The sequence below is a fragment of the Trematomus bernacchii genome, unplaced genomic scaffold (genome assembly GCF_902827165.1).
Source record: "Trematomus bernacchii unplaced genomic scaffold, fTreBer1.1, whole genome shotgun sequence".
NCBI classification, from domain to species: domain Eukaryota; kingdom Metazoa; phylum Chordata; class Actinopteri; order Perciformes; family Nototheniidae; genus Trematomus; species Trematomus bernacchii.
In genome coordinates this window covers 3,122,770-3,136,574 of record NW_022987782.1, presented here as the reverse complement: position 1 = coordinate 3,136,574, position 13,805 = coordinate 3,122,770, and the positions used below count along the sequence as shown (strand labels likewise).

At 40.4% G+C, this 13,805-nt stretch overlaps 1 protein-coding gene across 1 annotated transcript in view; it reads left to right on the top strand.

Moving 5' to 3' along the window:
- LOC117497404 (vacuolar protein sorting-associated protein 13B-like) overlaps window positions 1-13,805 on the top strand; it is a 392,696-nt gene that overhangs the window by 57,101 nt on the left and 321,790 nt on the right. Inside the window, 6 exon segments of the mRNA XM_034149383.1 lie at window positions 1,932-2,113; window positions 2,787-2,961; window positions 7,331-7,605; window positions 9,616-9,711; window positions 10,815-10,937; window positions 13,235-13,372. Coding sequence (XP_034005274.1) covers window positions 1,932-2,113; window positions 2,787-2,961; window positions 7,331-7,605; window positions 9,616-9,711; window positions 10,815-10,937; window positions 13,235-13,372 — 989 coding nt within the window.

Here is a 13,805-nt window from a genome sequence, read left to right as displayed (position 1 = left end):
GGATGGTACAGTGGTGGTATGAATATGGCTTTCTTTCAAACACCTTGATAGCTCTCTTGGACAGCTGTTCTATTGGTTTTCAGGTTTGTGGCACAAGCAAACAACCAGTTTGTGAAACAGTATTCAATGTGGGATAGAATCATACAGTGGAGGTATGGCTTTGCAGCACTGCCAGTTAAGAAAGGTCTAATTTGTTTAAAATGTTGCAAGTTGAATTTAATAGTATTGGATACTTTCTTAATATGTTTCTTAAAAGTCAAGTTCGAGTCCAATATGACTCCAAGATACTTGAACTTAGGTCCAATGCAGGGTGTGCTTCGACACAGAGTGCGCTTCGTCTTGCATTGATGACACTATTGTATACTCATGTGCTCCTTCTCTGGATATGGCCGTTTCCAATTTAAAATCAGATTTTATCACGCTGCAGCATGCGCTTCTTGATTCCAAACTGCTATTTGAACAGTAAGAAAACCAAAGCAATGCTTTTTGCTCCCAAGTCAGCGTTCTCTTGCCTCTCCATTGACACCCTTGATGGCGTCTCCGTTGAGTTTGTCGATACATACAAATATCTGGGCTTTTGGTTGGACAGTAATCTGAACTTTAAACATCACATTGAAGTTCTAACTAAGAAATTGAAATTCACTCTTGGCTTCCTTTACAGACTTAAATGTTGTTTTTCAACTTCATCCCGTAAAAGGTTGGTCTCTGGCTTATTCCTGTCCCAGCTGGACTACGGTGATACCATTTATAGATTTGCCTGTCCCACTGTTTTGGCCAAACTTGACCCACTCTACCATGCTGCACTGCGTTATATATCAAATGCACCCTATAGGACTCATCATTGCACACTGTATAGCCTAACTGGATTGGTCTCACTTACTATGCGTAGGATGCAGCACTGGTTTTTATTAATGTATAAAGCCATTTTAGGTAAGCTTCCACTGTATACATGTGCCAGATTTGCTCCAGTTTGTGACTCTTACAACCTCAGATCCAGTGCCTGGATACGGTTCCAGGTACCTGCTGTGCGTACTGAGGCTGGAAAAAGGAGTCTTTCTTATTATGGTCCTTGGTCTTGGAATGACCTTCAATCAAGCCTCAAACTGATGGCACTTGTCCCAATAGCCTGTTTTAAATGGAAGTTGTCTGAGGTCCTCACCACCAGCTGCTCTTGCAGTAATAAGTAGTGTACCTTTCTTACTGTCCCAAATGTGCACAATGTAGTGACTGCTTTTCATCTTTTTGTTTACTTAGTTGTGTTCTCTGTATTTTACATGTCTGTGTTACGTGTAATAATGTGTAACGTTGCTGTGTAACGTTTCTTGGCCAGGTCAGCATTGTAAATGAGATTTTATCTCAATGCTTTTTATCTGGTTAAATAAAGGTTAAATAAAAAATAAAATAAAAATTCAAAAACACAACAGGTGAATGAACTGGACAGTGACTGATCCTCAGTAGAGTAGTAGTCTAATGGATGTGTCCAACTAAGGGAGCCCTATTCCAAAATGTCCAGTAAAGCAAGTAGTGGTTACAACAGTAGTTACTGGCACGGCTAAGAAAAATAACATATTCAGGGAATTATGAATCCTGTTATTAGTCTGTCAAGGGCGAGTGAGTCATAGTCAACACACACACACGCACCCACGCACGCACGCGCACACACACACACACACACACACACACACACACACACACACACACACACACACACACACACGCACACACAATGATTGACTGTTAGAGCCTGCTCTCTGTTAGTGTGTGTATGCTTGTATTGTTTTTGGTTTAATGCTACCTCTTTAAAGCCTGCATTTCTTTGTGTGAATACATGTCTAATACACATGTTGGATGAGTGTCAAGTGAAATGGGTCAAATATGTTCAATGCAAAAATGTATCTACATTCATTTTCTTTTCTTTTTTATCAATGAAGCTCCAGAGCTGGTCTTAAGGAAAGTCATCAACTTTGCTGACTGTACAGTGTGCTTGGACAAGCGGAATGCTAGTGGCAAGATCGACTTTTACCAGGACCCGCTGCTGTACAAATGCTCCTTCAGAACCCGTCTTCATTTTACCTACGAAAACATCAATTCCAAGATCCCATCAGTCATCAAAGTGAGCAACTTGAAAAGTTGGCAATACCTTGTTAATACTAATTTTCCTCTCAAAACACAAAAGATTGAGGATGTATTCTCTAGGTTAAACTGATGTCATTTAAGTTACATCAAGGGGCACTTTGATACGTTTGAAAATGCTTCCCTAAGGAGGACTACACTGTCTTATATTTGCCAACTTATTAATTAATTGTTCAAGAACATGTTGTGTATTTGAAACACCCATGAAGCTTTTTAGATGACACCACTGATTGTTGAGAATCCTTCTCAAATTAGCTACATTTCAAAACAAAGCTTTTGTTTAGAAATAAAGTCCTCTGCTCACTGACTAATGGTCACAGGCTGTTGCTGTCATTGTTCCACTCGGTGTATGACATATGACAACTTTTTCTGATAGAAAAGGTCATCTTCATTATTTTGCTGATGGATTTTAAATCTCTAAAACTCTAGGTTAGTTCTTTAGTCCTAATATTTAAAAAATGTTTGGGGATATATCTACTTCCTTCTAGTTAAACTATACATTCACTTGCAATCATAATGTGTGGTTTGTACCTGTAGGTGATCATATAACTTAAACCGGAGCAGATATTACCTATTAGGGTCCACACCAAAATCATCTAAGCATATAACTGAACACATCAAATGTCACACTTTTCTTCTCCATGTATCCTCAGATCCACACAATGGTTGAGAGCTTGAAACTGTCCATTACTGATCAGCAGCTGCCCATGTTTATCCGCATTTTGGAGCTGATAATTGCCCTCTACTACGGGGAAATCGGAGGACACAAAGAGGGGGAGGAAGAAGAGGGAAATGTTCAAGTCAGAGAGGCTGGCAACATTTTACCTGGTGAGTACGTTTTTTAGAGAGGGTGCTGACAAAAAGAAAGTTTTGTTAGTTTTTTTAATTTTGATTTGTTGTTAAAAAAAAGTCTGGCTTGATTTATTTTATCTTCAATATTTTGAAAACATCTTGGCATATTTTCTTTAAAACACCTTGTATTTGGAAATGTTATGTCTGTGAGTCAAACCAGGGACTCAAAGCTTAGGGCATTTCAAAAGTGAATGCTCCCTAACTAATCAGCTTTCAGGTTGCCCTGAAACTTCTGTCAGTACAATTTTCCAAATCATGACCATCAGTTGCTAAAACTTGCATATGTTAGTACATGAGTTAAGTCATGTTGTCATTTTTTGTTTTTTATTTATTTCTTCACCTACAAATGAGTAGAATAAGGCAGTCCTCTTTTTAAAAGCTGAGGGCCCTTCTCGTTGCAGAAACAACCATTATTCAGTTTTAGAAAAATTGATTTGGAAATGATGTACTGAGGTCTCACAGCGATATAGCATGCGTGTCAGTGCAGTGTCTGCAGCAGTCATTTATCTCGGAAAAAATGTGGTTGCAAAATCTGAAATGAGCCATCAGACCATACACAGCGCTTTGATGCTTTTCTTGAGACAGCATTTTCGTCCTATGACGCCCTGCATGTTGCCTTGTTCTGTTCAGGGGCTATGTCTGTCCTTAAGCTGCTGTTGTTCCTAAACGGGACATTTAACATCACTTTGACCATGGTGTGCACTCCTCCTGCTTTTTCCACAAACAAAAGTTGTAGCGTGTAACTCAACACAGACCGTTGTCGTCAGGCCTGATCCCCTCCATGTGGATAGAGAGAGCAGGATGAAGGGAAGGCACAATGATGAATCAAACACAGGCACATCTGTGTCTTTGAGATTCGAGAACTAGTGGGAAAATCACACTTCCCACATCCAGGAGCTGAGCAAAACCTTCACATGCAGCCAGTTTTCTTGCATACACACACAATATAACACATATACACATGTACTTTGAATAGCTACAGCCACCCCCTTTATAAACCCCACTTCATTCCCTAAACACCCATCTCATCTATCCCCAACTGCTCATCCTCATTTCAGCCAAATAGAACAGGATCCAGTCCCAGGTCCCACTGGGCTAAATCAGCCTCTGTAGCACCAGGAGCAAATGATGGTGCAGGGGAAGTGGTAGGCACCCAACACAATACATCTACTCGCTCACTCCCTCTGACTTGCTCCCTGCCTGCTGGCCTGGAACTTTTACTGCAAGTTGGCGCAGCTTCTAATTCAGTGTCCAATGCCAGATGTAAGAGACGCTGTCATGCTACTGCTATGCGGAGCCTCTGAGAATGAATTAGTATCCCATCACAAAAATATACAAGTGAGGACCAGCTCTGCGAACCTGAGCACTCCAGATCTTGTTATGCTGGAGGTAATTGACAGCGTGAAGAAGCTGAAGTAGAGGGCGTGTGTATTTGTTGGGAGGTGTTTGGGCTTCTGCAGAAATATATGGTTTCAGCATTTTAATTTCAGAGTTACTGCTCAAATGCTTTTTTATTTACATTAAAAGGCATACAAAATATGTAGTGTATTCTTCCTAACCAGTACAGACATTGATAGGTAATGAACATTCAGGTATGTTGACCCTTATAGTCAACGACTTCATTGTGGTTTGTAGGAAACAATCATTGTCACATGATTGCTGGAACATGATCCCAGTTTTATACATAGTACTTCATCACATTCATCTGATTTCCCATAGGCTGCCTGTGGTGAGTCGTGTAATCTGGCTCCAATTCCCTCTGTACTCGTGTTTTTTTATTGTTTTTTTACCCATACTTACTCTTGTATTATATTCTTCTTTTTCTTAATGTGAATGTGTGTTTTGCCAATTAAAAGTGGAACATCCTTTGTGGTGATCCACGTTTTTTGAGTTTGGTGTGAATGAGTATTCAGAGTCCTCAGAGTCCTATCAAATGTAAGGGACCATTACACATGTATCACCCAGAGGCCACTTTCTGTCTGTGCATTATAAACCTCAAGAATTTGTGTGTATTTTGTGTTAGAGCCTGCTCTCTTCAAGTATTACAGTCATTGCGGTAAAATATAAACGTGTGTGTGTGTGTGTGTGTGTGTGTGTGTGTGTGTGTGTGTGTGTGTGTGTGTGTGTGTGTGTGTGTGTGTGTGTGTGTGTGTGTGTGTGTGTGTGTGTGTGTGTGTGTGTGTGTGTGTGTGTGTGTGTGTGTGTGTGTGTGTGTGTGTGTGTGTGTGTGTGTGTGTGTGTGTGTGTGTGTGTGTGTGTGTGTGTGTGTGTTTAGAGGAAGCATGCACAAGAAGCCTTTACTCTGTCAGATAACACAGTCCACTTCTCCCTGTATAAACATGGGGAGACATCTACTGGCCTGTGAGGGCACTGCCTTCTATCACTCCGCCCCTCTAACTGTCACTTACTTCCAACTTACACACCTACCCAAAAATACATCTCTGCCTGGAGGCCTTGGCCAACCATGACCCTGACACATCCTATTACACAGTGCTTCTGAGCTTGCCTTGTGGACATGTGCATGCTTATGTGGTTCCAATCGGATACTGTGAGTTGTCCACAAACAGATCTATTCATACTATAATTGCTTTTATGTTAAAGCAGAGAACATTGTTGGTTGTATTTTATACCTGTATGGTTGTCAGGCTCAACTCCACAGCCGCATACATTTTAGCCAGCCCTCATCCCTCTCTGGGAATTTTTGAGGTACTCCTTTGGATTAATACATCAAAGTCTTCTTAAGCCGGTCTGTTTTGATCACTTGATTGGTAATTGTGCTTTTATTTTGATTGCCTTCCAATTCAAACGTAGGCTTCGCCAGGCTGTGACGTGAAGCGAAAGAGCTTAACTTGTTGAACTGACACCTCAAAGGCTTCCATGGAGGGAAAAAAATAAAGAAACTGAGAAATGATAGATAAAATCCTACAGGGAGATTGGGGGAAGGGAGAGATATTAAAAACCATAACTTGGGATTTCCAACTGTCAGTTCGCAAAGTGAAAGATTTAATTAAAATATGTCATTATTTTCTGCGCCTTAGCCTCTGGGATTCCTAAACTGTGACCTCACGGACAGTATGGTTCTCTCACAGAGGTTATGTGGCTGTTAGGAACGGGATTACACATTCTTGTGTACTGACATTAGCTTCCTCTCTCCCGATTTGTAAAAAAAACAGACACGATAGGGTGAGTTCAGAGGTCGGCATCGTAGATCAAAGCTCTGCATGGTGGTTTGGGGAACCTGTTAAACCCCATATAGTTTGCTGAGAAACAATGATAAGAATAAAGAATAGAGTAAAGTGGCATTGGTGATGAAAGGACTGGCCTTTGACAGTGTCTACATCCAATAATCTTCAATCCTTGGATTTTTTTAACTATGTTTGGGAACTCTGCCCTTTGGTATGTCCAGGCAATACTTCCTCCAGCGTCAATCTGTCTTCTCCCACCACTTTTTACACTCCCCTCTTCACTTGCTGTGAACCTGGTGTTTTATGTTAGCCAGTGCTCCAGACAACCGCTTGCATTCTGTGTATTCGTTGAAGCAAAGAGGTTTTCCACTCTTTCTAACCTTCACCTTACCAAACTTGGATAATGCTTATGGCTCCTAGTCTGCTTTCTCCATGGCCTCCATTTCATTCTGCTGGCTTTCCATCAAATATGTGACCCAACTCCTCACTGCATGCGTTTGTGCTGCTGGGTACCACTCAGAAAGCCCTGACCACAATGATCCACTGAGCCAAGTCAGGGCTCTCTTCTGTCAGGGTGCTGGCTGACCCCCTGTGCCCTCCTATCTCTCTCTCTTTCTGTCTCCTACTCGTGCAGCAGTGTACCAACACATTTACTGGACTCACACACCTGCATGAGTCTGCCTTTCTGTGCTGTCTGTGTGTGTTCAGTAGAGAGCTGAATTATCTTGCTTGTATTAAACTACCTCGAAGGCAAATTAATTGAGTGTGCTGCTTTAGGCACATACACTCCCATTGTAAAGAACTTTCCCTCTGTTTGACCAGTGTGTTCTGAGAACCTGCATCTTTAAAAGGATTTAAAGCATGGGAATTAAGTGTTTAATCTGAGCCCTCATTTTAATGCAATATATATATTTGACAAAAATACTGCTACTACTTGTGTACAAATTTGAAATATAATTTGCAAAAGGCAATTCCCCCCATTTATTTAAACAAATCTTAATAGGTGTAAGGGTTAGGGGTGGGGTTATGCATTTTTATAATTGTGTCTACTTTGTGTGCACCAGATCTTTGTAAGTTTGAAAGTATAAAACTGTAACTGTTTTAAAATGAATCTAAATCATCTGATGCAGATTATTTGATTATATCTTTATCCCCTTCAGGAATGGAGGAGGATATGGATGGACAGGGGACTAACCAGTTCTCCAGCCCAGACCTCTACATGCAGTCTGGTTGTCCTGAAGATGGGGACATGGGTTGGGTGACCTGGGCTTGGTCTTTTGTTCCAGCCATCGTAGGCACAGAGGAGGAAATGGAGGAAGGCCTCTACCAGCAGGGAGAGACAGAAGGCATCTCCAACAATCTACAACAACGCACACCCAAAGACCCCATTGTGTCCATAGGCTTCTACTGCACCAAAGCTTCTGTTACCTTTAAGGTAAATCAATTGTTTAAGAAATGCACACATTGTCATGAATTAGTTCATTTATAAATACCATATTGAAGCCAGAATGTGGGTAAGCACACATTGGTTGAATGACAGTTCCGTGTGTACAAACATAAATACAAAATAAATAACCCCATCTTAATGTCAAATATGAAAATGTAATGGTCAAACAAAGGTAGATGAAGTGCCTTAAGATTTGGCGAGGTTTAAAAAAAAGTATTCTGGATCACACTGCCAGGAAATACATTTGATATAAATATAATTAAGAGTTAAGAGGTACTTAAAATAAAATGTATTTTAGATAAACAAATACATTAATTACGGTGGCTATAAAATAAAAACAATTATATCCAGAAAAACATAAAAATGTGGATAGATGGTGAAGGTAAAAATATGAAGTTGTCTATTTCAGCAAAGGTAAAAACTATTTTGTATAGGTGGCTATTCTTAGGGAAATGTTGCAAACATGGTAGAGATGAAGGGACAGACATAAAGATATTAATGTATTAACAATTTTACGTTGTCTTGAATCTTATACTGTATATTGTTGTGATTTTCAGTTTGAGAGTAGCTTGATCTTCAGGAAGTAATAACCCTCTTTGTCTCTGTGTGTGGTTTAGGGGAGGGTAGTGTAACCACTAACTTGTGTTGAATCCTTTTAATGGGACAAATACCTTTAAGGAGAGGTAATCAGGGATGCTAGTGGCAGCAGTAGCTTCGTGTTTAACTGGCTTTATTAAGCATTTGTGTTAGTACTCATATGCTATGCTACGTTCTCAATCTGTTAGATTGTTTCAGGCCTAGCTTCATTCATAAATGTCCCAACAGTCCAGCTTGGGTAATGCTTAATTGGCAATCTTTTTTTTTGTAATTAGAGTTATCATAGAAAGACAGACAGAGCAATTCGTTAGTCATATCATTTCACCTCCTTGCTCATGGCTCCCACGGGACCTGCGGGCCAGATAGAGTGACCGCTGCATGTGATCAAACCATCCGAATGGAAAGAGGGCAAGGAGTGAGGGTGAGAGAGTTTGCTCCATCAGTAGGGATAATATGGCACAGCTGCTCTTTGCTCAGCACCTGCTTCCTGTGTTAAAAGTTGAATGGGTTAGGGCCTTCACGACAACCACATTTTTTAAACTGGACAACCTCAAAGCATCACAGCTCTGTCCCCCTTTCACTTCCACCAACTAGGTGGCCAGACCCAACCCACACTATCTCTACACACAGAAAAAACGCTCTTCAAAATCCTTCTCCCTCTCTAAATTCACCCGAATACTCAACACACAATAACTTGTACATTATGCCTTTTCTTTGATAAATTCGACTGAATACTAAACAAACATTGACTTACATTTTTCCCCTACTTTAATAAATGTTCCTGAATACTCAATAAACAAGTTAAGTTCTTGGTATCTTGAGCTGTTTTGTCATGTTCTGATTGTATAATCTTATAAAGCTAGAAGGGGCCTAGACAAATGTCATCTGTCCTTGTGTGGATGTAATCGTTTCTGTGTTTTTTTAGCATTAGTTTCTAATGCCTTTTTGCCCAATCCTTAAATAGCTTTTGTATATTTTTCAAATCATATATCTGTTTCATTAATCAATCGTGGGTACACACACACCCTCACAAAATGAGACGCATGTTTTTTTAAGTGTTGACATTTTGTGACATCTCTGTATTGTTGTCGTAACCGTTACTTACTCTGTCAAACAGCGCATAGCTTTCACTGGTTGTCTCCAGATATGGATTACTGCCATTTTAAGACTTGATTAATATGTTTTTTAAATACCTTATCTACTTTCTGAATGTCACAAAGTCTCAACTGTAACAAAATAGTTTTCTTTGTATTGCTTCACGTTCATGGTCTTTTGCTTTACTGTATATTTTTGTGACACCTGTTTAAGCATTTCCCTAATCGAAGTTGAGTGGTATCTTTACTTATAATTTAGGTTCATTTTGAACCTTTTATTACATGATTGCTGTCTCTATATTTTCAGCTGACCGAGACCCAGTCAGAGAGCAGCTACTACAGCCCTCAGAAAGTCAAGTCCAGAGATGTCCTGTGTGTGGAACAGGAGGGGATCACTATTGAGGTAAGATGCCACAGCTTCATTCTTAAGAAATATGTATGTTTTAAAGCCATTTATTGTTTTATACAAATCGTTATACTTCATTGTCTACATTTTTGACATTCCATATTATTAACAGAATAGCTACACTATTTAATGACAGCTTTCTGTTAACTTTTGTTATCTATTAAACAGCCCCATGTCCAGTTCAAATCTCAAAATAAGAAAATAGGCACACAAAATGTATATAAACATTTCTGATTACATATTATCTCAAGCTCTGGATTGCAACTTTATTTCTAATATTAAGGGTGATAAATGTTTTAATCTAAAAAAAAATATATTATCTTCACAACATGTACCCTTGTGCAACCATTGGACAGACCTATAAAGATCGCGGTTCCCCCCTCTCTTTCCCACTATTGGTATCTCCTTATTCACTGTTGGATAGAAGTTCATCTTATTTCCTTCCAGTATACATTTTAAAGCCGCCCAGGTCTCTAGTCTCTGCCTGTTAACACATGAGAGTTGAATCCTAGTCGGCCCCAGTCTGATCTTTTCCGCATTTGCCCCTTGGTGTAAACAGATAATACGATTTTTCAACCTTATTGGCAGTTTACCTGTATGAACTAGGAAAGGGTTTTCTGCTCCTAAGCTTACTACCACATGTGACAGTTTTGACAGATTTCCAATTCTGGTCATTTATGCTTTTGGTGGAAGAGGGAGAGTGATCCTTCTGAACTGGGACCAAAAGTGAGAGTGTTGAAAGGCAAAGGAATGGCTAGTAACATTTGGGAAAACCATGCCTTGTAATAATTGTGTGGTGAAACGTAATGTTTATTGGATAGCTCTCCGCTTAATTGTCGGCCGGGTAGAGCAGAGTCAACCACACGTTACTGCTTACAGAGTCTGATGGACTGCTACCACACAATCACATGCACACACCACTCTCAGGTCTGACCCCTGATATTTGTATCATACCAGAATAAGCCCACCTTATTTGTGAAAAGTCCACAAAAAATGGAGTCTTCATTATTAGTAAGAAAGTAATTTATTCATAGAAATTCTGTAATTCTGTTCTGTTATATAATAGCTGTTAAAGACTCTTCCTCTGGTTTTTATTCCAGGTGCTGATGATGGGGGAGCCCTTCTTTGATTGTCAAATAGGCTTTGTGGGGTGCCGGGCACTCTGCCTGAAAGGCATCATGGGAATACGAGATTTTGAAGAAAACATGAACCGACTTGAAGAGGTAACAACTGCTGAAGAACCATAATGAAAAATGTAAAAAGCTTAAAACTTGAATGAAAAAGATAAAGAAAGAAAAAGTAAACACCAAGGCGAGAGATCACTTTCACCTGAACCCTGTCTCTGTAGCCTCCATTGCTCCCGAGAGCCTTCACACAGAGATGTGTTATGGTTTGTTTTGGGAAAAGAAAGACATATTTTTGCCTTTCTGACACATATGACTGTGTCAGCATCAGACTCGCTATCTGCTCATAGACAACACTTTTGGGCTCAATCCAAATAAATGCATTTTCATCAACTACCGTATTTTCCAGACTATAAGTCGCACCTGAGTATAAGTCGCTCTTATGTAAACACTAGGGCTGTCAGTCGATTAAAATATTTAATCGCGATTAATCGCATGATTGTCCATAGTTAATCGCGATTAATCGCAAATTAATCGCACATTTTTTATCTGTTCTAAATGTACCTTAGAGGGATATCTTTCAAGTTTTTAATACTCTTATCAACATATGAGTGGACAAATATGCTTTATATGTTTGTTTATTATCATTTGAACAATGACAAATATTCTCATGAATATTAAACACAACAACCTGAACATTACAAATATTCGCCTCAATTCAACCTGGAACCTCTCTCATACAATAATACTGTGTGTGTGTGTGTGTGTGTGTGTGTGTGTGTGTGTGTGTGTGTGTGTGTGTGTGTGTGTGTGTGTGTGTGTGTGTGTGTGTGTGTGTGTGTGTGTGTGTGTGTGTGTGTGTGTGTGTGTGTGTGTGTGTGTGTGTGTGTGTGTGTGTGTGTGTGTGTGTGTGTGTGTGTGTGTACACTGTGATAGATCGTTGGAGCTATGTGCAGCTCAAGGCATATATGCTCGAACGGGAGCTGCCTGGACGCTGCAATCATGTTGCGCGTACTATCCGTGCTGAGTGTGCTGACTTTTCGTACAATGTCCCACTGTCTGGCTACCTGCATAAAGTCAAGTGCTCGGCGCAGTTGTCGCGAAATGTCATTGAAACAGCTCCTTATATCCGTTAGCGCAGCTAGCTAGCACCAGATGCTAACAACAACAACACGTAAGGTGTGCCTCGCTCGCGCGAGTCGCGCCACACATACACACTCCCTCCCGGTCCTCCCGATGGCCAGTCCGGGCCTGCCGGTGAGCGTGGAAGTGTGGTCTGCCACAAGCGGGCGGTAGGAGCGGGGCTGTCAGCATCAGCTTGTCGATGGTATTTTAAACTCGATGCGCTCTGAAACTACGGCGGCCGAGGACAAAAAATACACATGCGTTAATCGCGTTAAAATAATTAGTGGCGTTAAAAAATGTTTGCGTTAACGCGTTATTAACGCGTTAACTTGACAGCCCTAGTAAAAACGTGTCGTTAAGATAAAAAAAACATATAAGTCGCTTCGGTGTTTAAGTCGCATTTATCCACTGAAGTCTTCATCCTCTGTGCCGCTGTTAAACACTTCCGCCAACTCCGGTGGAAGTGTTTAACAGCGACACAGAGGTGTGGATGAAGCAGCATGTCCTGCTCCGGGCTGTCCTCAGACTCTCCATCAGAATCAGCTCCGATTAGACCTTTCTGAATCCCGACAGGATGGTGTCAGTCGTCACTGAAGCCCATGCTGTGTCGATTCATCCCACAACATCCTGTAAAGTTACATGACGCATCCTCCCCGTTCTTATTATACATCCATGATCCTCCCGGTTGCCGTGACTTTTTTCTTCTTCGTGGTACAGCAGTTTTCAGTTGTCACGATTGTATACAGTGCCATCTATTGGCCGGAGTTTGAACGCAGTCAGACACAATTCAATATATAAGTCGCTTCGGAGTATAAGTCGCAGGACCAGCCAGACAGGTAAAAAAAACGCGACTTATAGTCCGTAAAATACGGTATGTATTAATTGTGTGTAATTGATTATCTTTCTAAGGTAGATTTTAAGTTGTGCATTCACCTATGACGTATTTGCCAAGAGGCCTCTTTAACATTTGTGCCGTTCCCGACATGAGTTGCATGCAATATATTTTCATCATCTATAGTCGTTTTTAATCATTTCACATTCAATAGCCTACATTTAATACAGCACTTGGCTACATACAATGTGCCCCCCAACAACCACCGGTTAGGAATGATAACTTGTAGAATATCTCTGATTCCTTAGCAAAGACTGGTCTATTGTGTGTCCCAGGAATTACTTTCCATTGTCTACATTCCATGGTTTAATTGAAGGGACAGTATTTTTGTGACATCTGATGTCTTAAGTATTGTTCACATTCTCTTTTGTCTCTGTAGGATGCAGTGTTCTTCAGCTGTGGGGACAGCCTAAGCAGTAAAGGAATGACCTACCTCACCAACTCCCTGTTTGACTACCGCAGTCCCGAGAACAACTCTGTCAGGGCTGAGTTCATCCTGGAGACTGCTAATCACAAGGTCAACATATGGGACTACACTACTCTTTCAAAGAATATTATCAGAATGTTTGTTTAGGATTTTTTATGTAAAAAAAAAATTGTTTGAATCTGTTTAAATAATGTAGATGTTTTGATGGATGGAGGAAAGATGGCAGAGACTATACCTTATGGCAGAATTAAAGCAGTCAGTTCCAAACCAGACAACAGCCAACTCAAAACACACCTCACACCTGGCCCTAAGGGCTAACACACTTATTTAACCAACAGCATTACAAGAGAATGCATTAAACATAATGAAATCAATGATGCTGTTTACATGAACAGCACATGCTGTTGACACAGTCCTCACTAAAACAAATACTTTTCTCTATTTTCAGAAATATAAAGTCTTCATTGCCAAAAAAGAGAACAAAAGATGATTCTGTACAGATATTACTGTGGCTTAAGTGACT